Below are 22,488 nucleotides of genomic sequence, written 5' to 3' on the forward strand. Positions count from 1 at the left end.
TTGATAACCTGGCCCTGGAACCATCTCTGAAATTTTTTTTAAATATGGCCTGGGCATCATCTCAGCAGTTTCCATGACTTGCTGTGGGGTTAACTTCACAGACTCCTCCTCATGTGGCCAGATCTCAGAAGCTAACTCTGTAGATACTATGTCTTGATGCCATGGTCTGGAAGTTAGACCCACAGATTTCATTGCTTGTAAGTGTGGTTCCATGGTCAGTTTCCTTGATTCTGCATGTAAGTGTGTGTCAGGAATTAACCTCCTAGATTCTTCCAGTGGTACAGTTAAATCCACAAATTTATTACCATGCATTAATGGGCCTAGAGTCAACTTCTCAGGTTTTGTACTTTTGGGCTGTGGTTCTGGGGTCAATGGCACATATTTCACACTTTGAAATTGTGGTTCTGAGATCAACTCCTTAGAGTTTATAAATTCTGAATATGGTCCTAGATTCAAATGAACAAACTTTATACCTTGGGACTCTGGGTTCAATATTTGTGGGTTCATACCTTGCATCTCTGATCCTGGTACCAACTCTGGAGATTCTTGTATTTTGTGTTGAGACACTGGAGTCTCCAAGGGCTTTACACCTTGGAGCATTGTCTCACGAGTACCTTGTAATGCCACTGAGTTCATCTGCATACATTCTGAAGTTTGACTCAATGGTCCCGGAGTATTTCCTGAAGATGACTGTTTCAACTCCACAGATTCTTTCCTGTAGTGACGATTGTTAGAAGTCAACTCTGCTTCTGTTCCTGGATATCTTGGCTCTGCAATCATTCCTAGAGATTCTAAAGCTTGATGCCATGGCGTCAATCCTTCAGGTTCTGTGGCTTGATGTTTTGGCTTGAGGTTCAACTCTACAGATTTTACTGCTTGAATGTGTGCCCCTGATATTGGCTCCTCATATTTCATATCTTCTACCTGAGTTTCAGGAATCAGCCTTCTACATTCTACCATTTGAGGAATTTTCACATCTTTAAGCAATAGTACTGGGGCTCTCTCCTCAGATCTTTTATCTTGTAACCATGGTTTGAGGGCCAAATCCATAGATTTCCTGTCTTCCTGTAGTTGTCTTAGGGTCAACTCCACACCTTTTATATCTGCAAACTCTGGTGGTAGGGCCAAATTAACATGTTCCAGACCTTGCAACTGTGAACTGGAGGTCAAATCTTTTAATTTCCCATTTTGCAACTGTGGTGCTGGGGCTAACTCAGTGGATCTTTCACTTTGTTGTTGTGTTCCTAGGGTTAACTGAATAGATTGCACACCTTGAAGCTGAGACCCTGGGGCTATCTGCACAGAATGTCCACTTTTTGTCTGTGGAATGGGGGCCAACTCATCCGATTTTACAATCTGCTGTTGAAGTTCTGGGACCAATTCTATAGAATTTACTGTTGGGATCAGCTCTCCATATTTTACCCTTTGTGGGATTAAACCTGTGGTTCTATCTGTAGATTTTATATTTTGCAATCTTTGTCCCAATGTCAGTTTTTCAGATTTTACATTTTGCAATCCTGAGGATAACTTCATAGAATCTACAACCTTAAGTTGTGGCATTGGCTGCGCCCCCAAATAGTCTACATTTGGAAGTAGTGATGTGGTAGTCATTGCTGCAGATTCTGTGACTTGATGCAGTGGCTTTTGGCTCACTGTACTTTGACCCAGTGACTTTGGGACTGTCCCTAAAGGTCCTATTATTTGATGGTGTGATAGGTTCAGCTCTACAGATTTCTTCATTTGTGGCCATGTCCCTAAAGGACCCATTATTTGATGATGTGATGGGTTTAACTCTACAGATTTCTTCATTTGTGGCCATGTGTCAGAGGCCAACCTCATATTTTCTATAATTTGATGGTTTTTCTTTGGGCTCACCTCTGAAGATTCTAGGGTTTGATGCCGTGAAATCAACCTTGAAGATTCCATGACTTGATGAGGAGGCCCTGGGGTTAATGCCATAGTTTCTGTGCCTTCATGATATGGTTGTGGAATCATCCCCACAGGGTCTCGCACTTGAATCCGTGAACTAGGGGTCAACTCAAGAGGTTCCTTGACTTGAGGTATTGGCCTTGAGGTCAAATCCTGAGTTTCTACAACTCGTGTTTGTGGTGCTATGATCATTCCAATGGGTGACTCCAGTGTTACTGGAGTTACCTTTAGAGAATGTATGGATTGATGTGATGACATTGGAACTATCCCTACTGATTCTGTGACTTTATGTGGTGTCTCTGAGGGTAAACCCACAGATTCTACAACTTCAGGTGGACCAATAGTAGTAGGAGAGCTAGAAGTCAAACCATCTGGTTGAGTTGCTCCTGGGGTCAAATTTGGAATTTGAGACTGCAAATCTCCAGAGTGTATAACATGTGGCTGTGCTGGTGGAATTATCCCCATGAAATCCATAGCTTGTAATAGTGCCCCTGGAGTTACTTTCATGTAATCCATAACTTGTTGAGATGGACTGGAGGTCCTTTCCAATGATCTTGTTTTTTGACATATTGGCTCTGGAGGAAACTTCAGTGGTTCTATGACTTGACTTTGTGGCTTTGAGGTTATGTCCACTGATTCAGTAACTTCATGTTCTGGCCCTATAGTCATTTCCACTGTTTCCACAACTGCATGTTGTGCCTTTGGACTCATCTTTCCTGGTGATGTGTCTTGATTCTGCGGTCTTGAGATCACCTTTAATTCCATAATTTGATACTGAGGACTTGGTGTTACCTCCACTGATTCAGTGACTTGATATGATGATTTGGGGCTTACACTCACTTTTTTCATGGTTTCCATTGGTTTCGCAACTTCATCTGGTGGCTGTGGGAACAAACCCACAGATTCTGTCACTTCTGAATGTGATTCTGGGATCATCCCCATTGAATCCATGACTTGAAGTAATGCCAATGGAGTTACCTTTATTCTGTCTGTAACTTGATATTGTGGCTTTGGGGTCAATTCCACATTAGTCAGTTGGGTCTTATGATAGTGTATCCTTTTTTCTGGAAGACCTATGACTCTCTGCTCTATGCTAAGCTCTAGGACATGTTTTGGCTCCTTCTGCAATACAGTGGTTTCCTCTTGATTTATGTCAACTCCTAAACTTTTGGGAGGTGAGGGGCCCAGTGATGTAACTAAGGGCCTGGATTCAAGGATTTGGGGGCCATTCCCAGGTTGTGACTGCTTACCTGGGAAAAGTGACTGTGAAATTTTTGTTTCTGTTCTCTTTGATCCAGATTCCACTCCAATATTCACATGGAGCTGAAATGATGGATAGTTTGGGGATTTGTTGCTGATACTTTGTTTACTTCTTTGATGAATGGGCTTAGATACCTGGATTTGAGGTTTCTCTGGTTCAGGAACTCCTCCCTGTGCCTCCCTTAAATCATTCAGCATTGCCCATGATTCCCTCACAGACAGAGGTACTGTTTGTTCTCTCAAAGTACAAACCTTCCAAGCCATATGTCCCTCTAATTCCCACCTAGTCAAAGGAGAGAGCTGGACTGGAGCCCACCCTGAGAATCCTGGTCTCTCCCTGGAAACAGAATTTGGCCCATGATCCAATGTCAAATGACTCTTTCTCCTTCTCTCATTCTCTGTTTTCTCTTGGTGGCAGAGAGCTGGGGATTCAAAAACAGAGTTGGTAGAAGAGTTTTGAGAGCTTAAGGGTGAAAGAGCTGCCAAATTCTGAAAAAGTTTTGATTTCCCAAACTCTGAGAGCTGAGAAGTAGGCAGCGATGTGTCTTGGTTCCTGAACTCAGAAGGCTGTTTCTTGGGTAAAATAGGTAAACTATGGCTCCGGAGTTGCCAGGTTGTTCCTTCAGAAAAGACAGGAAGGTGTGACAGGCTGGCGTTGTTGCTTAGTGATCCAGAGGAGATGCTGTAGTTAGTAGAATGTTTTGTCTTCTTACAGCCACAACAGGGTAGAACAGGGTCCTGAGCCACAAACACAGAGGAGGTGGAGGAAGAAATCATATCTTGTGGTTCACGCAAACACAATTCCAAAAGACTTGATCTAAGAAATAAAGAAAAGTTTCCATTTGCTTTGAAGCAGAAAAGGGTAGGAAAAGGGAAAAATAATGGCCATTTCCAATGCAAAATATTTTGGCCTGAAGGAGAACTACAACAACAAAAGAAGTTGCTTTCCTTAACATCAGTTACTTATGGAAAGAATGCCTCTATCAGGAGGAAGGGGAGGCATTTGTCTCCATTCCAGTCAGAAGTTATCCAGAGACCAGTTGTTCTTAAATGTCCTTTAGACCCAGAATTTATCCCCACTGCCAAAACCACACAACCAACTAACTAACCAACCAAGCAACTAGCAATCTCTCGTTTCCCCGTCTCTTTCCCTCCCTCCTTCCTTCTCTCCTACCCTCCCTCCTTCAGTTCCTTCCTTCCTCCCTCTTAAAAGTTTTACCACCTTTGGGGCACCTGGCTGGTTTAGTCTGTAGAGCATGTGACTCTTGATCTCAGGGTTGTGAATTCAAGCCCCAAAGAGTTTACTTAAAAAAAAAAAGTTATACCACCTTCAATCCCCACCCAGAAACTACTACTTTCCCTCACCTTGCACATTCCAGGTGTTGGAAGATCTGTTGAAGACTTCTATTCATTGACCAGAGTATATATTCCTGGCCGCATCCCATGGGGAGTCCTGAAAAACTGGATATAACAGAGTGTATCAGTGTAGTTGAAGTGATATTAAGGTACTAGTAAGGAAACCAATAAGAAGAGTGACTAACTTGTAAAGGAAATAGCTATCATAGCGAGTGAAGTAAAATAGTCCTAGCTTATTCCTAACTTTTACAGAGTTTGTCAGTAGGGTAGGCTGAAGAGAGAAAGAATAGATAATGAAGATCAGCTTTACTCACCATGTCAGGTTAGCTTCAGGGCAACCCATCCTGAGATTTTCTTCCCACTGGGAAGCTGGGAGTAGGGGTAAAGAATCTATCAGCATCAAAATTATTGATACTACCTTGTTCAACCCCCTTGTTTTATAAATAAGGAGACAATGGTAAAACCATGTCCAGGATCATAAAATTAATTAGTGGTAGAGTTCAGACTTAACCTAGGTCTCAAGTTTTTCTCTTTTAAACTATACTAGGCTGCTTTTACCATGTAGTAGATGGAAGCCATTGGAAAGAGCATGAATAATCATGGTAGTAGGGAGTTGGAGTAGGAGAAAAAATTCGTAACACATATCTTTTACTCCAAGAGAGTCTCTATCCAGTGTCCATGGCAGAGAAGAAAGGTATTGAAACCTCCTGCACCAAACTCTTGATAGTTACTCCTTCTGTATTCTCTAATTTCACCAAATTTCTTTCCTGATACTTTGAGTTTTACACAAAAGGCGATTGGGAAAGGAAACAGTATTATAAAGCTGTTTATATCTCTTTGGAAATTGCTAGAAAGAATCTAGCATCTTTGGAAAGGCTAGAAAGAATGGGCACATTTCTTTCATTTATGTAATCTTTTCAACCTCTTTTTCTCTACCTGCTATTAAAGGCTAGAGTCTTAAAGCAGATGCATAGTTGATTTGTCATTAGCCTTGAGCTGAATAATAAAGGATAGGATTTTTCTGACCTGTGAATTTCTTGATCTTTTTCAATTTATGCTGCTTTGAAGTCTAGAGAGGCATAAAAAGAAAAAATAAAATCAGAAAATGTTCTAGGTTAGAGGGTTTATTGACAGCATGTTCCATCTTATAGACACAAATACAGTGGGTATCCATAACCACCGCAACAGTTACGGCCCCATTCATTTATTCATGAATCATTTCATGAGTACTTACTAAGTTCTAGGGCTATGTCCAGTGCTGGAACAACAAAGATAAATATAATCCCTGTATTCTGGGAACTCACACTAACAGGGAAAACAGATATCTAAACAGCCAAGTTATAATATTGTGTGATAAATGTTGTAACAGAAATATAAGTGTTAGGGGCACCTGGGTAGTTCAGTTGGTTAAGCATCTGACTCTTGATTTCAGCTCAGGTCATGATCTCATGATTCATGAGACTGAGCCATGCAGCAGGCTCCACACTAGCACCACAGAGCCTGCTTGGGATTCTCTTCCTCTCTCTCTGCCCCTCCCCTTCGTGTGTGTGTGTGTGTGTGTGTGTACACGCGCGTGCGTGTGCACGTTCATGCTCTCTCTCTTTAAAAATAAATAATTAAACAAAACAAAAAAGAAATACTAAAAAAAGAGAGAGAAATATAAGTGTTAGGGAATAAAGAGGACAGTGATTAACTGGCTGGGAGAGAAGGGAGAAATTACTCAAGAAGTTGCCATTTGTACTGGAGTTTGAAAAATCAGCAGAAGATGTTTAGGTAAAGAAAGAGCATTCCAAGCAAGTGGGAACATCACCAAGATTATAAAGTCATGATTGTCAGGTGCACTTTTGCTAAGTAGTGAGAGACAAAGCTGAAAATGTAGGTGGAGGCCAGATTTTGTCAAATGGTGGAATTTTAATTTTATCCTATAGGGCCAAATTTCCCAATCAGTACTTTGTAAACTCCTGGGGTTTTTTGTTGTTGTTGTTCTGTTTTGGTTTGGTTTGTTTTTTTTGCAAGGGTGTTCCAGGTCATTTTAAAGGCAGAAATGACATTTGTTACCATTTCAAATAAAACAAATTTTATTTCTTCCTTTTCGATCAGGATATCAGTCTCTGAGAGTGTATTGGAAGAGCCTACAAAATGCTATTCATAGGGCTGCCAAATGTTTTTAGCTAAGCAATATTGGATGAACGTGTTGAAAACAAGATTTCTTCCAAGAATTCTAGAGTGGTTCAACATAAGAAAGTAAATAAATGAGATATACCACATTAATAAGACAAAGGGGGAAAACTGAATGATTGTCTCAACTGATGGAGAAAAAGCATTGGCAAAACCCAACACCCATTCGTAATTTTTAAAAAATGAAAACACTCAACAAAACCAGGAATAGAAGAAAACTTCCTCAGTATAGTAAAGGGCATTTATGAAAACCCATAGCTAATATCATTCTCAATAATAAAAGATTGAAAGGTTTCCCTTCAAGGTGGGGAACAGACAAGGATGCTCATTTTCACTACTTCTTCTTAACATTGCACTGGAAACTAACCAGAGCAATCAGATAAGAAAAATAAAAGCCATCTAAATTGGAAAGGAAAGGGCGCCTGGGTGGCTCAGTCAGTTAAGCCTCCGACTTCGGCTCAGGTCATGATCTCGCAGTCCGTGGGTTCGAGTTTCGCATCGGGCTCTGTGCTGACAGCTCAGAGCTTGGAGCCTGTTTCAGAGTCTGTGACTCCCTCTCTCTCTGACCCTCCCCTGCTCATGCTGTCTCTCTCTCTCTCTCTCTCCTAGAAATAAATAAAACATTAAAAAATTTAAAAAAAAAATAAAATAAACGTTAAAAATTAAAAAAAACAAATTGGAAAGGAAAAAGTTCAACAATCTCTCTTTACAGATGACATAATCTTATTTACAGAAAATCCTAAAAAATACACATAAGCGCACACACACACACACACACCCCAACTGGAGCTAATAAATGAATTTAGCAAAGTTACAGAATACAATATCAGCACACAAAAATCAGTTGTATTTCTATACACAAAAAGTGGATAATCTGAAAAATAACTAAGAAAATAATACCATTTTTAGTATCAAGAAGAATAAAATACTTAGGAATAATTTTTTTTTTACTTAGAAGTAAATTTAATCAAGAAATGTAAGGGTTGTACGCCGAAAACTATAAAGCATTATTGAAGAGATTAAAGACCTAAATAAATGAAAAGACATCTCTTAATAATGGATTAGAAGATTTAATGTTGTTCAGATAGTAATATTCCTAAAGCAATTTATAGATTCAATTTAATCCTATCAAAATCCCAGTGTCCTCTTTTGTAGAAATGGAAAAGTTGTTCTTAATATTCACATGGAACTCTAAGGGATCTGAATAGCCAAAACAATCCCGAAAAAGAAGAACAAAGTTAGAGGACTCATACTTCCTGATTTTAAAACTTTCTGTAAAGCTACAATAATCAAAACATTGTTGTACTAGCATAAGGACAGACATATAGATCAATGGAATAGACTTGAGAATATAGAAATAAATCCTCATATTTGCAGTCAATTGACTTTCATGGGTATCAAGACCATTCAATGGGGAAAGAATAGTCTTTTCAACAAATGGTGCTAGGACATCTGAATAGCCACATGTGAAAAAATGAATTTGAACCCTATTTCACATTATATACAAAAATTAAGTCAAAGTATCAAATACCTAACCAGAGAGCTAAAACTATAGTTTTATAGAGAAGAAAACATAGGGTTGTGATGGTTGGTTTTATGTTAATTTTACATTGTGGTAGTTAATTTTATGTACGAGGCTATGGTATTCAGTTGCGGCCAAATGCAGTCTAGATGTTGCTATGAAAGTAATTTTTAGATGTGATTAACATTTAAAAAAAGATTTTATTTTTAAGTAATCTTTTACACCCAACATGGGGCTCGAATCACAATCCCAAGATCAAGAGTCACATCCTCCACCGACTGAGCCAGCCAAGAGCCACTAGATGTGAATAACCCTCAAAATCAGTAGACTTTAAGCAAAGCAGATTACCCTCCATAATGTAGGCAGGATCTTCCGATCAGTTGTTGGTCTTCGAGCAGACAGCGAGGTTTTCTGAAAAGGAAGAATTCTGCCTCAAGATTGAAACATATGTTGAATCACTATGCTATACACCTGAAACTAATGTAACACTGTGCGTCAACTGTATTTCAATTAAAAATAATAATTAACTTAATTTAATTTTTTTAAAGACCAAAATATAGAAACCCTGCCTGAGTTTCTAGCTTGCTCCAAGAATTTTGGATTTGTCAGCTCCCGCAAGTATATCAGCCAATTCTTCAAAATATCTTCTTTTCTCTTTTCTCTCTTTCTCTCATGTGTGTGTGTGTGTGTGTGTGTGTGTGCGCACGCGCGCGCGCACGCGCTGTTATAATAAAGAATATATCTGGTGTTTGTCCCAGATTCCTGACACAGAGCTTTAAAAACCCTTACAGTTTCCCGAGTGATAGGAATGCTTTGGTTATACTAATGAGGTAGAAAAGAAGGGTTATGTCTCCCTTTACTTTAGGAAACTGAAATAACCTTGATTCTAAAATCTGATAAAGACATTACTAGACAGGAAAATTACAGACCAATCTCTTTCAAGAACACAGATGTAAAAATCCTAAACTTAATGTCAGAAAATTTAATCTAACAATATATATATAAAGGATCATGAACAATATCACAAACATGTCATGTTTATTTCAGGAATTCACAGTTGCCTTAATATTTTAAAAATTCATTTTAATTCATCACTGTAATATCATAAACAAAAAAAGCAATATTGTTACAGAATCTGGTCTGGATTACCTGGCAGAAGAACCAAGCAGCACTCGGAGATCTTGGAAGGGAGGAGGTTTATTTTACACCAGTGGACTCAGAGGAGATCATTCTCCATAGTTCTGAGCCCAGAGCATTAGCAGAAGGAACAATTTATAGCCAACTACTTCCACATTCCTCATTAATCAGGGACAAGTGTTTCCTATCAGTCCTGTCTGCCATCTTACAACAGGTTTTCCCTGTCAAATGTGAACATCTTTTTTTTTTCAAGTTTATTGATTTTTGAGAGGGGTGGGTGGGGGGAGAAGGGGCAGGGCGAGAGAGGGAGAGAGAATCCCAAGCAGGCTCCTTGCTGTCAGAGCACAGCTCAACCTGCAGTTTCATCTCACAAACCGGAAGATGATGTCCTGAGCCAAAATCATAACTCACTTAACTGACTGAGCCACCCAAGTGCCCCCATATGAACACTTTTTTATATATTTATTTTTGAGAGGGAGAGACAGTGTGAGGAAGCGATGGGCAGAGAGAGAGAGGGAGGGAGAGAATCTGAAGTGGGCTCTGTGCTGAGAACATGGGGCTCAACGCGGGGCTCAGTCCGACAAACCTTGAGATCGTGACCTGAGCTGAAATCAAGAGTCTCTGCTCCTCCCCTGCTCATGCTCTCTCTCTCTCTCAAAATAAATAAAGTTTAAAAATTAATTAATTAATTAAACATAGCATATGGCCAAGCAATTACTATCCTATTGGAAATAGGGTTGCACACAACAATATATCATTTACAATTCATATCTTGAAACTTAATCTTATCGTACAGGTATATACATTTTTAATTATAAAAAATAACTGACTTTTTGAAATGCAGTATGTAAGAATGCCAGCCACTGGGTCATAAAGGCAATTTTTGTCTATTTTTTATGCCACAACAGGCAGTTAAATTTCATTCTACATTTATTTATACATTGGGTTCCCAAACTAACAAGCATGATATAATGTCACTTTAAAATTTGTAGTCAACTCTGGGGTGCCTGGATGACTCAGTCAGTTGAGCATCTGACTCTTGATTTCGGCTCAGGTCATGATCCCAGGGTTGTGGGATTAGTCCCGTGTCAGGCCTGCTTGAGATTCTCTCTCTCTCCCTCTGTCCCCTTCCCCTGCTTGCATACTCAATCTCTCTCTCTCAAATTAAAAAAAAGAAGAAGGAAGAAAGGAAGAGAAAAAGAAAAAAAAAAGAATTTGTTGTCAACAATGTGTGAATCTCAAAAACATTATGTTCAACAAAAGAAGCCAGACATAAAACAATATATACTATATTACTCTATTTTTTATTTTTATTTAAAAAATTTTTAGTCCAGTGTAGTTAATGTACAGTGTTATATTACTTTCAGGTGTACAATATAGAGATTCAACACTTCCATATATTACTCAGTGCTCATCAAGATAGTATACTCTTAGGGTGTATGGCTGGCTCTGTAGGCTGACTATACAACTCTTGATCTTGGGGTTGTGGTTCAAACCCCATGTTGGGTGTAGAGATTACTTTAAAATTAAATAAATAAAGCCTTAAAACAAAAAAAAGGTAGTATACTTTTAATACCCTTCATCTATTTCACCCATCCCCCTACCTCCCCTCGGGGTTTGTTCTCTATAGTTAAGAGTCTGTTTTTTGGTTTGTCTTTCTCATTTTTTTTTGTTCACTTTTTTTGTTTCTTAAATTTCACCTATGAATGAAATCATATGACATTTGTCTTTCTCTTGTTTTTTTTTTAATTTTTATTTAATTAAAAAATTTTTAACATTTACATCCAGGTTAGTTAGCATATAGTGCAACAATGATTTCAGGAGTAGATTCCTTAAAGCCCCTTACCCATTTAGCCTATCCCCCCCTTCCACAACCCCTCCAGTAACCTTCTGTTTGTTCTCCATATTTCAGAGTCTCTTTTGGTTTTGTCCCCCTCCCTGTTTTTATATTATTTTTGCTTCCCATCCCTTATGTTCATCTGTTTTGTATCTTAAAGTCCTCATATGAGTGAAGTCATATAATATTTGTCTTTATGTGACTAATTTCGCTTAGCATGATACCCTCTAGTTCCATCCACGTAGTTGCAAATTGAAAGGTTTCATTCTTTTTGCTTGCCAAGTAATACTCCATGGTGTATTTATATATATACATACATATATATATATATATATATATACACACCAAATATTTATCCATTCACCCATCAATGGACATTTTGGCTCTTTCCATACTTTGGCTATTGTTGATAATGCTGCTATAAACATTGGGGTACATGCGTCCCTTTGAAAGAGCATACCTGTATCCCTTGGATAAATACCTAGTAGTGCAATTGCTGTGTCATAGAATAGTTCTATTTTTAATTTTTTGAGGAATCTCCATTCTGTTTTCCAGAATGGCTGCACCAGTTTGCATTCCCAGCAGCAGTGCAAGAGATCCTCCTTCTCCGCATCCTCACCAACATCAGTTGTTGTCTGAGTTGTTAATGTTAGCCATTCCGACGGCTGTGAGGTAGTGTCTCATTGTGGTTTTGATTTGTATTTCCCTGATGATGAGTGATGTTGAGCATCATTTCATGTGGATGTTGGCCATCTGGATGTCTTCTTTGGAGAAGTGTCTGTTCCTGTCTTTAGCCCATTTCATTTTCTCTTGTTTTTTAAATTTGTTTTTATTAAATGTTTTTATTTATGTTTGAGAGACTGAGTGTGAGTGGGGCAGGGAGAGAAAGGATGATACAGAATCCAAAGCAGGCTCCAGGCTCTGAGCTGTCAGCACAGAGCCTAAGGTGGGGCTTGAACCCACAGACCATGAGATTATGACTTGAGCTGAAGTCGGAAGCCTAACTGACTGAGCCACCCAGGCACCTCAGTCTCACTGACTTATTTTACTTGGTATTATACTCTCTAGATCCATCCATATTGCTACAAATGGCAAGAGGGGGGCGGGGGGGGGGNATCCAAAGCAGGCTCCAGGCTCTGAGCTGTCAGCACAGAGCCTAAGGTGGGGCTTGAACCCACAGACCATGAGATTATGACTTGAGCTGAAGTCGGAAGCCTAACTGACTGAGCCACCCAGGCACCTCAGTCTCACTGACTTATTTTACTTGGTATTATACTCTCTAGATCCATCCATATTGCTACAAATGGCAAGANAGATCATGGAGGAACTCTCCATGATTATGGCAATATTATAAGCTTGATTGGGGTACTAGTTAATGCGTATATAAGTTTATCAAAACTCATCAAACTCGGTGCATTTTGCTGCATATTGTTATGTCTGAATTAAAAGCATATTTGACAAAAAAGCCTTTTCTTACATACACATGTACTAAGAAATTTTATTAATTACGTAGCAAGGTGATATTGAGTAATTTACACTATGTTTTCTTGCTACATCCTTCTGGGAAAGAAACTGCTGTTTCCCTTCACCAAAGGGGAAGGGTAGCTAGTCCTTTGTTCTTAAGGTCTTGGTTCTCCTAATCCATGGCACGGAGTTAAATTTCACATCCTGAAAAAAAATTTTGCAAGAATGTAAGAGACACTCCTCGTAGAAGACTAGACCTGTGGGGGATTTTAAGCTAAATTGTGCCAGAGGCTTAGTGTTTAGTGCTTTCAGGGTTGAGAAGAAAAGGAAGCTGGCTCCCTGAAATGGAGACAATACTAAGGCTACAAATACACTGGACTAGTGAGGCCCTGAGCCTGGTGGGATTTAGCCCTTCCGGTGTTAAGAGCTCAGATGTAGTATACGGGGGGCCTTAGCAAGGTCTCTGTGACCAAGCTTGGCACACAGAAGTNTTTTAATTTTTTGAGGAATCTCCATTCTGTTTTCCAGAATGGCTGCACCAGTTTGCATTCCCAGCAGCAGTGCAAGAGATCCTCCTTCTCCGCATCCTCACCAACATCAGTTGTTGTCTGAGTTGTTAATGTTAGCCATTCCGACGGCTGTGAGGTAGTGTCTCATTGTGGTTTTGATTTGTATTTCCCTGATGATGAGTGATGTTGAGCATCATTTCATGTGGATGTTGGCCATCTGGATGTCTTCTTTGGAGAAGTGTCTGTTCCTGTCTTTAGCCCATTTCATTTTCTCTTGTTTTTTAAATTTGTTTTTATTAAATGTTTTTATTTATGTTTGAGAGACTGAGTGTGAGTGGGGCAGGGAGAGAAAGGATGATACAGAATCCAAAGCAGGCTCCAGGCTCTGAGCTGTCAGCACAGAGCCTAAGGTGGGGCTTGAACCCACAGACCATGAGATTATGACTTGAGCTGAAGTCGGAAGCCTAACTGACTGAGCCACCCAGGCACCTCAGTCTCACTGACTTATTTTACTTGGTATTATACTCTCTAGATCCATCCATATTGCTACAAATGGCAAGANTATCTGGCTTATTTTACTTAACATTATGTCCTCAAGGTTCACCCATGTTGTGGCATATGTCACAATTTCCTTCCTTTTTAAGGCTGAATAATATTCCACTGTGTGTGTATCTACACATGTTCTTGATCCATTCATCTACCAATAGATGTATAATTCTATTTTTACAAAGTTAAAGAAGAGGCAAATTAATCCATGACCATAGACATCAGAATAGAGGTTGCCTCTGAGTGGGAGGAGAACAGACTAGAGATCATGGAGGAACTCTCCATGATTATGGCAATATTATAAGCTTGATTGGGGTACTAGTTAATGCGTATATAAGTTTATCAAAACTCATCAAACTCGGTGCATTTTGCTGCATATTGTTATGTCTGAATTAAAAGCATATTTGACAAAAAAGCCTTTTCTTACATACACATGTACTAAGAAATTTTATTAATTACGTAGCAAGGTGATATTGAGTAATTTACACTATGTTTTCTTGCTACATCCTTCTGGGAAAGAAACTGCTGTTTCCCTTCACCAAAGGGGAAGGGTAGCTAGTCCTTTGTTCTTAAGGTCTTGGTTCTCCTAATCCATGGCACGGAGTTAAATTTCACATCCTGAAAAAAAATTTTGCAAGAATGTAAGAGACACTCCTCGTAGAAGACTAGACCTGTGGGGGATTTTAAGCTAAATTGTGCCAGAGGCTTAGTGTTTAGTGCTTTCAGGGTTGAGAAGAAAAGGAAGCTGGCTCCCTGAAATGGAGACAATACTAAGGCTACAAATACACTGGACTAGTGAGGCCCTGAGCCTGGTGGGATTTAGCCCTTCCGGTGTTAAGAGCTCAGATGTAGTATACGGGGGGCCTTAGCAAGGTCTCTGTGACCAAGCTTGGCACACAGAAGTTGAGCCACAGTTTTTGTCTTCAGTTGGCAAAGAAAAAAAGCAACACTTATTCCCATGATTTAAGCACCTGACCCTCTGCCATTTTGGGTTAACGGCACAAACTCCAGAGTTCTTGGGGGGCCTGGGTGGCTCAGTTTGTTAAGTGTCAGACTTCAGCTCAGGTCATGATCTCCTGGTTTGTGAGTTCAAGCCCCGTGTCAGGCTCTGTGCTGACAGCTCAGAGCTTGAAGCCTGCTTCAGATTCTGTGTCTCCCTCTCTGCCACTCCCTCACTCGTGCTCTGTCTCTGTCTCTCTCTTTCTCTCTCAAAAATAAATAAACATTCAAAAATTGTTTAAATAAACAAAAATTAAAAAAAAGAAAAAGAAAACAAACTCCAAAGTTCTTATATGGTATAAAAGTTGTGGAGTTAAAACTGATGTTGGACTTTTTTGCCAACCTAGGTGATAGGAGGCTTAAACTAGATTACACTTGATAATAGACAAGGAAATATATTTGCCTTTTTTCATACCTAATTGTTGTGGAACAATTCATACCTGTTCAAGTCAATTATACATCATGCATCACTTGTTATATGGTGGGAAAGTGGACATTTGTCTTTTCTTCTTCTCTTAAAGGTGATACTAAAGTGAACTTTGTGATTTTAAAAACCATGTTTTTTTTTTCCACACTGTGAGATTTATTTTTTTTTACAAATAGTTTATTGTCAAATTGGTTTCCATATAACACCCAGTGTTCATCCCCACAAGTGCCCTCCTCCATGCCCATCTCCCCCCCCCAAAACCATGTTGTTTTAAAACAAAATATTATTTACCTAAAGTCACTTACCATATATGATGAAAAAGAGATAAAATGATGTTTAAATTCCAAAAGGGACTGACAAACTTTTGACAATGAAAGAAGTTTGAGGGTCAAAACAGGTTGCAAAATGCTGCTGCAGGCAGGGGATGCTGAGAGATTTTGTTTGTTTATTTAGTTACTTTCGGCAGAGTGACGCAATCTGCTGTGGGAAGTTTTGTGTGGGTGGTTTTTGTCTTGTAAAGCCAGGGTCTCTTTATGCCCTAGGTTGGACAAAGTTTGTAGGAGACAAGCTAACGTACTGTAAATAGATGAAGTCCTAGTTAAGACAGTAATAATCTGGATGGTTGTATTTGAGGGATGCTTCTGAGAAAAAACTGAAAAGACTTGGTGGTCAAAAACATTGACAACTATATCTATCTCCGAGATCTGGAATGTAGGCTAGTGCTGTCCAATAGAATTTTTTCTCTGATCATGGACATATTCTCTTTTTGTTCTGTCCAATATGATAGTCACTAGCCACATGTGATAGTGAATGTCAACAGGACAATTAAGGAACTGAATTGTAAATCGTATGTGATTTTGATTAACTTAAATTTAAACGGCCACATGTGGTCAGTGGATACCAGATTGCAAAGCACAGGTCTACACCATTAATTTGAGCCACTAGATGAGTAGCTCCACATAAATTTTACAAGCACTTCATATGTAATAGAATTCATTTTCTGCCTGCTACCACCCTCACAACTTCTTCTGTTTTCTACGTCATTCTAAATGCCATCATCTTGTCATTCATTCAGGGTTAAAGTAAGAAGTCATTTATTCATTACATAAACATATAGGGAGCACTTACTGAATGCCATGCAGTATACTAGGCACAGGGGATACAAAGATAAATACAGTCCTTGTAGGAAAACAATGATAATATTGATAATTAACTTTTATTTGAGGTCCAATCAGGAAAAAAAGACTTACTCCCTTCCCTCTCTTTCTACTTTACTTTCCACATCCAAACTTTCACCATAATACCTCCCTGAGGGCAAAGATTTTTGCCCCTTCCACTTACTGCTGTACTCATTGTGCCTACAGTAGCACCTTGTACATTGAGGAACGTATCCAGGACCTCTCTCCTACCTCTGTGCTCTAATTCTTTAACTTCCTTTCCCTTTCTTCCCACTACATCATTAACAGGGCCTCTGATTGGCTTAGCTACCCAGACAACTGCCATAGATGCTTCCTGGAGCTATTTTAAAGCTTCACTCTCAAAGTGTGGTCCTGAGTCAGTCAGGTTGATACAGGATGCAAAATCAATGTACAGACATTTCATTTCTATACGCTAATAATGAAGCAGCAGAAAGAGAAATTAAGAAAACAATCCCATTTATAATTGCACCAAAAATAATAGAATACCTAGGATCAAACTTAACCAAGAAGGTCGCACTCAGAAAACTATAAAACACTGATGAAGAAATTGAAGATGGCACAAATTGAAAGGCATTCCATGCTCATGGCTCAGAAGAAACAATATTGTTAAAATGTCCATACTACCCAAAGCAATCTACAAATTTCATGCAATCCCTATCAAAATACCAATAGCATTTTTCACAGAACTAGAACAAACAATCATAAAATGTGTATGGAACCACAAAAGACCATGAATAGCCAAAGCAATCCTGAAAACACACATACCCACACAAATCTGGAGATATCACAATTCCAAATTTCAAGGTATACTAAAAATCTATAGTAATCAAAACATTATGGTACTGGCACAAAAATAGACACATAATCAATGGACTAGAATAGAAAGCTCAGAAATAAACCCATGATTATATAGTCAAATAATCTTCAATAAAGGAGGTGAGATTATGCAATGGAAAAAAGAGTCTGTTCAACAAATGGTGTTGGGAAAACTGGACAGGTATATGCAAAAGAATGAAACTGGACCATTTTCTTACACCACAAATAAAAATAAACTCAAAATGGATTAAGGACCTGAATGTGAAACCTGAAACCAAAAAAATCCTTGAAGAAAACACAGGCAGTAACTTGACATCGACCACAGCAACATTTTTCTAGATATATCTCCTGAGGCAAGGGAAACAAAAGCAAAAATAAACTATTGGGACTACATCAAAACAAAAAGCTCCTGTACAGCAATGGAAACAATAAAAAAAACTAAAAGACAACCTACTGAATGAGAGAAGATATTTGCAATGACATATCCAATAAAATGTTAGTATCTAAAATGTATAAAGAATTTCCACAACTCAATACCAAAACCCACAAACAATCCAATTAAAAATCAACAGAAGAGATGAATAGACATTTCTCCAAAGATGACATACAGATGGCCAATATACACATGAGAAGATACTCAAAATCACTCATCATCAGGGAAATTAAAATCAAAACTATAAGGAGCTATCACCTCATACCTGTCAGAATGGCTAAAATCAATAACACAGGAAACAACAAGTATTGGCAAGGATGTGGATAAAAAGGAACTCTCACACTGGTGGTGGGAATCCAAACAGGTGCAGTCACTGTGAAAAACAGTATAAAAGTCTCTCAAAAAATGAAAAATAGAATTATCATATAATCCAGTAATTGCACTATTGAATATTTACCCCAAAACTATGAAAATACTAACTTGAAAGGGTATATACACACTATGTTTATAACAACATTATTTACAATAGCCAAATTATGAAAGCAGCTCAAGTGTCCATTGGAAAATGAATGGATAAAGAAAATGTGATATATAGATACAATGGACTATTATTCAGCCATAAAAAAGGATAAAATCGTGCCATTTGCAACAATATGGATGGATCTAGAGATGTGAGGCAAAATAAGCCAGGCAGAGAAAGACAAATTCCATATGATTTCACTCATATGTGGAACTTAAGAAACAAAACAAAAGAACAAAGGAAAAATAAAAAGACAAACCATGAAGCACTTGAGTGGCTCAGTTGGTTAAGCATCCAACCTCAGCTCACGTCATGATCTCAGTTTGTGAGTTCAAGCCCCACATTGGGCTCTGTACTGACAGCACAGAGCCTGCATCAGGTCCTCTGTCTCCCTCTCTCTACCCCTCCCTCTGCTCTCAAAAATAAATAAACATTTTGAAAAAAAAAAAAAGGACAAACCAAAAAACAGACTCAACTATAAAGGATTTTTTAATGTTTTTTTTAATTTTTTTAAATGTTTTTTATTTTATTTCTTTTTTTTAATTTTTTTTAATGTTTTATTTATTTCTAGGAGAGAGAGAGGGAAGGGTGTGAGTGGGGGAGGGGCAGAGAGAGAGGAAGACACAGAATCTGAAGCAGGCTCCAGGCTCTGAGCTGTCAGCACACAGCCCCATGTGGGGTTTGAACTCGTGAACCCCAAGATCATGACCTGAGCCAAAGTCAGATGCTTAACCAGTTGATTCACCCAGACACCCCCAGACTCTTAACTATAGAGAACAGACAGAGGTTACCAGATGGGAGGCATGGGGAGGGGATGAGTGAAATAGGTGAAGGGATTTAGGAGTACATTTATCATAATGAGCACTGGGTAGTGTATAAAATTGTTCAATCATTATATTGCACATTTGAAACTAATATAATACTGTATGTTAACTATACTGGAATTAAATTTAAAAGTAAGAAAATAAATTTTCCTTCCTTAAAAAAAAAAAGTGTGGTCCTTGGTCCAACAGCAGTAGCATCACCTGGGAACTTGTTTCAAAGGCAGAATCTCAATCCGTACCCCACACCTACTAAATCAGAATCTACTTTTTCTTTTTTTTTTTTAAGTTTGTTTGTTTGTTTGTTTGTCTTGAGAGAGATAGAGAGAGAGCATGAGTAGGAGAGAGAGAATCCCAAGCAGGCTCCACACTGTCAGTGCAGAGCCTGATGCAGGGCTCGAATTCACAAACCTGGAGATCATGACCTGAGCTGAAATCCAGAGTCAGACACTTAACTGAGAGCCAGCCAGGCACTGCTGAATCTACTTTGGAACAAGCCCCCCAGCTAATTGATTCATATGCATGTAACAGTTTGAGAAGCACTGCTCTAAAGCACAGATCTATGCACATTTTTATCTGGCTTTAAGATCTTCGACATCTTTCGACTGCATACAGAATTAATGTTTATAGAAAATGTCCAGCTTGGCATTCAAAGCCCTCTACAATGTCACTTCTATCAATTTTCCAAACTTTTCTCTCACTGAACTCCCTATACTTCTACACTCCATTCATTTAGGTGTCTTCTCTTCAAACACATCTAACACTCTTCAGCTTCACCTGCTTTCCCCCCATCTATACCTTCCATCTGGAGAGCCTTCACTATTCTCGGCCATCTACACTACCCACCCTCAAAGCCTACCCTTCCTCTGAAGCACAACTCAAAACTGAGCTCCCCCAGAGGCATTTTATAGATCAGTCTGCTTCAAAAGACTCTATCTCCCACCTCTTCAGCAATATTTATACTTCTGTTAATTCATCATTTTCTCTTCCCTTGTATTATGTATATATCTGACTGACTGTCTCCTCCACTTCACCCAAGCTCGTAGAAGGAGGGGATGATGTTTATTCTTCCTCAATATCCAGTACACCACCATATATAAAAGGTGCTCAAGGTTTGTTGAAATAAGGTGAAGAAGGGGATGAGCCTGGGTAGCTCAGTTAGTTAAGCATCTGACTCTTGATCTCAGCTCAGGTCATGATCTCACAGTTCTTGAGTCAGAGCCCCAAATTGGGCTCTGCACAGACATTGTGGAGTTTGCTTGGGATCCCCTCTCTCCTCTCTCAACCACTCCCCTGCTGGTGCACACATGCTTGCTCTCTCAAAATAAACATTTAAAAGAAAAAGAGAGAAACTGAAGGGAACAGGATTGAGTGTGACTTACAGGAAGACATCCATTGGCACCCGCTCAACTCCCCTCTTCCCCCCACCTAATTCCTCCCATGGCCCAAGTTGTAGGAGTTTCCACGGCTTCAGGGGCAGGGACAGGGAGCAGTGAATTTCAAGGGAGCGTTGCATTACATACCTTTGAGTCTGCCTTGGCTGCCACATGCTCTGTGCTCTGCTTCCGAGAAAACAGCCCCCTAAGCCCCCATACAAGGAAACCAAATAATAGTGGAAGGCTGACATATGATGGCAGTGGGATGGCCAGCCCCCAAATCGGCGCCATTACTCAACCTCATGCCTCTCTCAGCCAAACAGTGTTCTCCCTCAAGGTTATGACCCTATATGACATCACAATGAATATTCCAAAGTAAACTTGACAGGCCCCCACCAATGTGCATGCTGCCCAAGTATTTCCTCTGAGACATGCCCATCTGCTGCCCCTTCTTGCAGCTGCTCACGGTCTCTGTCCTGACTGCCAATGCTCAGGGAAGACCTTCTTTACTAAGATTGGGCTGGACAACTTGGCATAAAGTAAAAAGTAGGGAAGCAAGATTCAAAGGAGAAGGCTTTCCATGTGGCCTGTCTTGCCCTATAAGCATCTTCTCTGGAACCAGTCACTCCCTGGAGGTCCAAGTATGGTGTCATATGTTCCCAGACACAAATTAAAATAGAGGGTCAAGGACATTTAAGAAAGCTGGGATATCTTAAGAGATACTCTCAGAAAATGTGATATATATGGTTTCCTAACTCCAAGGTGTGACACATTTCTTAGTTGCTATAGCATTGAAACAGAGAAGAGATGTCACATAGGAAAATTAAATGACCTTAGAGGTTCAATCTATTCCAGAATCCATGGTCTCATTTTCCAATTCTAGAACATCTATTTTGTCATTACAACCAAAGTTAACTGGATTCTCTATGGTTAATGCACTGTAAATAAAATTTATAAGGAATTAACTTGTCCTATAATCAAGAGAAATAAAACTGGCCAGGGTATTTTTTTCTTATAGGAAAATTAATCTGGAAAATCAGCTCAATTAAATAATTATTGAATAGCAGGCACTGTTTTAGAAAAAGACAATCATGATCTCTCACCTTATAGAATTTTCAGTCTACTGGGTCAGCCAAAGTAATACTCTCAAAAAGTCCATTAACAAGGAAGTGGTTAAATACATATGATATATCCATATTATGAAATACTTTGCAGTCACTATAAAAATCATAATTAAGAATTATACTTGTCATGCTGAGCACATACTATGTGGCAGATAGTTAGAACTAGCCTGGAATTCTAAGGTTAGGACTGGAGATACTATTTTGGTTCTTTTTCTTTCTTTCTTTCTTATTCTTTTTAAATGTTTATTTATTTGNTGGGGCTTGAACTCATGAACCATTATATCATAACCTGAGTTGAAGCTGGACACTTAACCAACTTAGCCACCCAGGCACCCTTGATTTGGTTCTTAAAACATGCTTGTACAGTTTTACAAGCATCTTTTTCTATATGTACATAAAAATTAGTTGTTTGTGTCTTGAATATTTACTCACCATTATGTTTGAGTCATCCATGCTATTTTGCACAAATGAGATTCATTTTTATTATTTCATTGCATTGTATAACCATTACATAACTTATTTATCCATTACGATATTGATGGACACTTGGCTTGTTTTCCATGTTTGGCTTTTAAAAACTAATGCTGTTAAAAACATCCTTGTACATGTATCTTGGTGCACATATGCTCCTATTTCTCTACGGCAGTAGCTCTCAAGCTTTAACATGCATCAGAATCATGTGGAGGGCTTGTTAAAACACAGATTGCCAGGGGCGCCTGGGTGGCTTAGTCGGTTAAGCGTCCGACTTTCGCTTAGGTCATGATCTCGCGGTTCGTGGGTTCGAGCCCCGCGTCGGGCTCTGCGCTGACTGCCAGCTCAGAACCTGGAGCCTGTTTCGGAGTCTGTGTCTCCCTCTCTCTCTGACCCTCCCCTGCTCACGCTGTCTCTCTCTCTCTCTCCTAGAAGTAAATAAAAATTAAAAACAAACAAACAAAAAAAAACACAGATTGCTGGACCCTATCCCTAGGGTTGCTGAGTAAGTTTGGAGTAGAGCTCAGGAATTTGGCATTTCTAAGAAGATTCCAGACGTTGCTG

General features: G+C 39.1%; 1 protein-coding gene across 1 annotated transcript in view; it reads right to left on the minus strand.

Annotated features, from left to right (window-relative positions):
• SPATA31H1 (SPATA31 subfamily H member 1) overlaps window positions 1-20,625 on the minus strand; it is a 34,161-nt gene extending 13,536 nt beyond the window's left edge. Inside the window, exons 1-6 of the mRNA XM_077774198.1 lie at window positions 20,477-20,625; window positions 5,536-5,614; window positions 4,860-4,914; window positions 4,555-4,650; window positions 2,351-4,006; window positions 441-1,174 (exon numbers count right to left, since the gene is read on the minus strand). Coding sequence (XP_077630324.1) covers window positions 441-1,174; window positions 2,351-4,006; window positions 4,555-4,650; window positions 4,860-4,914; window positions 5,536-5,614; window positions 20,477-20,620 — 2,764 coding nt within the window. The 5' untranslated portion in view covers window positions 20,621-20,625. The remainder of the gene's footprint in view (window positions 1-440; window positions 1,175-2,350; window positions 4,007-4,554; window positions 4,651-4,859; window positions 4,915-5,535; window positions 5,615-20,476) is intronic.
• Between the last annotated feature and the right edge of the window lie 1,863 nt (window positions 20,626-22,488).

Source organism: Crocuta crocuta, unplaced genomic scaffold, assembly GCF_008692635.1.
Source record: "Crocuta crocuta isolate KB4526 unplaced genomic scaffold, BGI_CrCroc_1.0 scaffold246, whole genome shotgun sequence".
Lineage (NCBI taxonomy): Eukaryota > Metazoa > Chordata > Mammalia > Carnivora > Hyaenidae > Crocuta > Crocuta crocuta.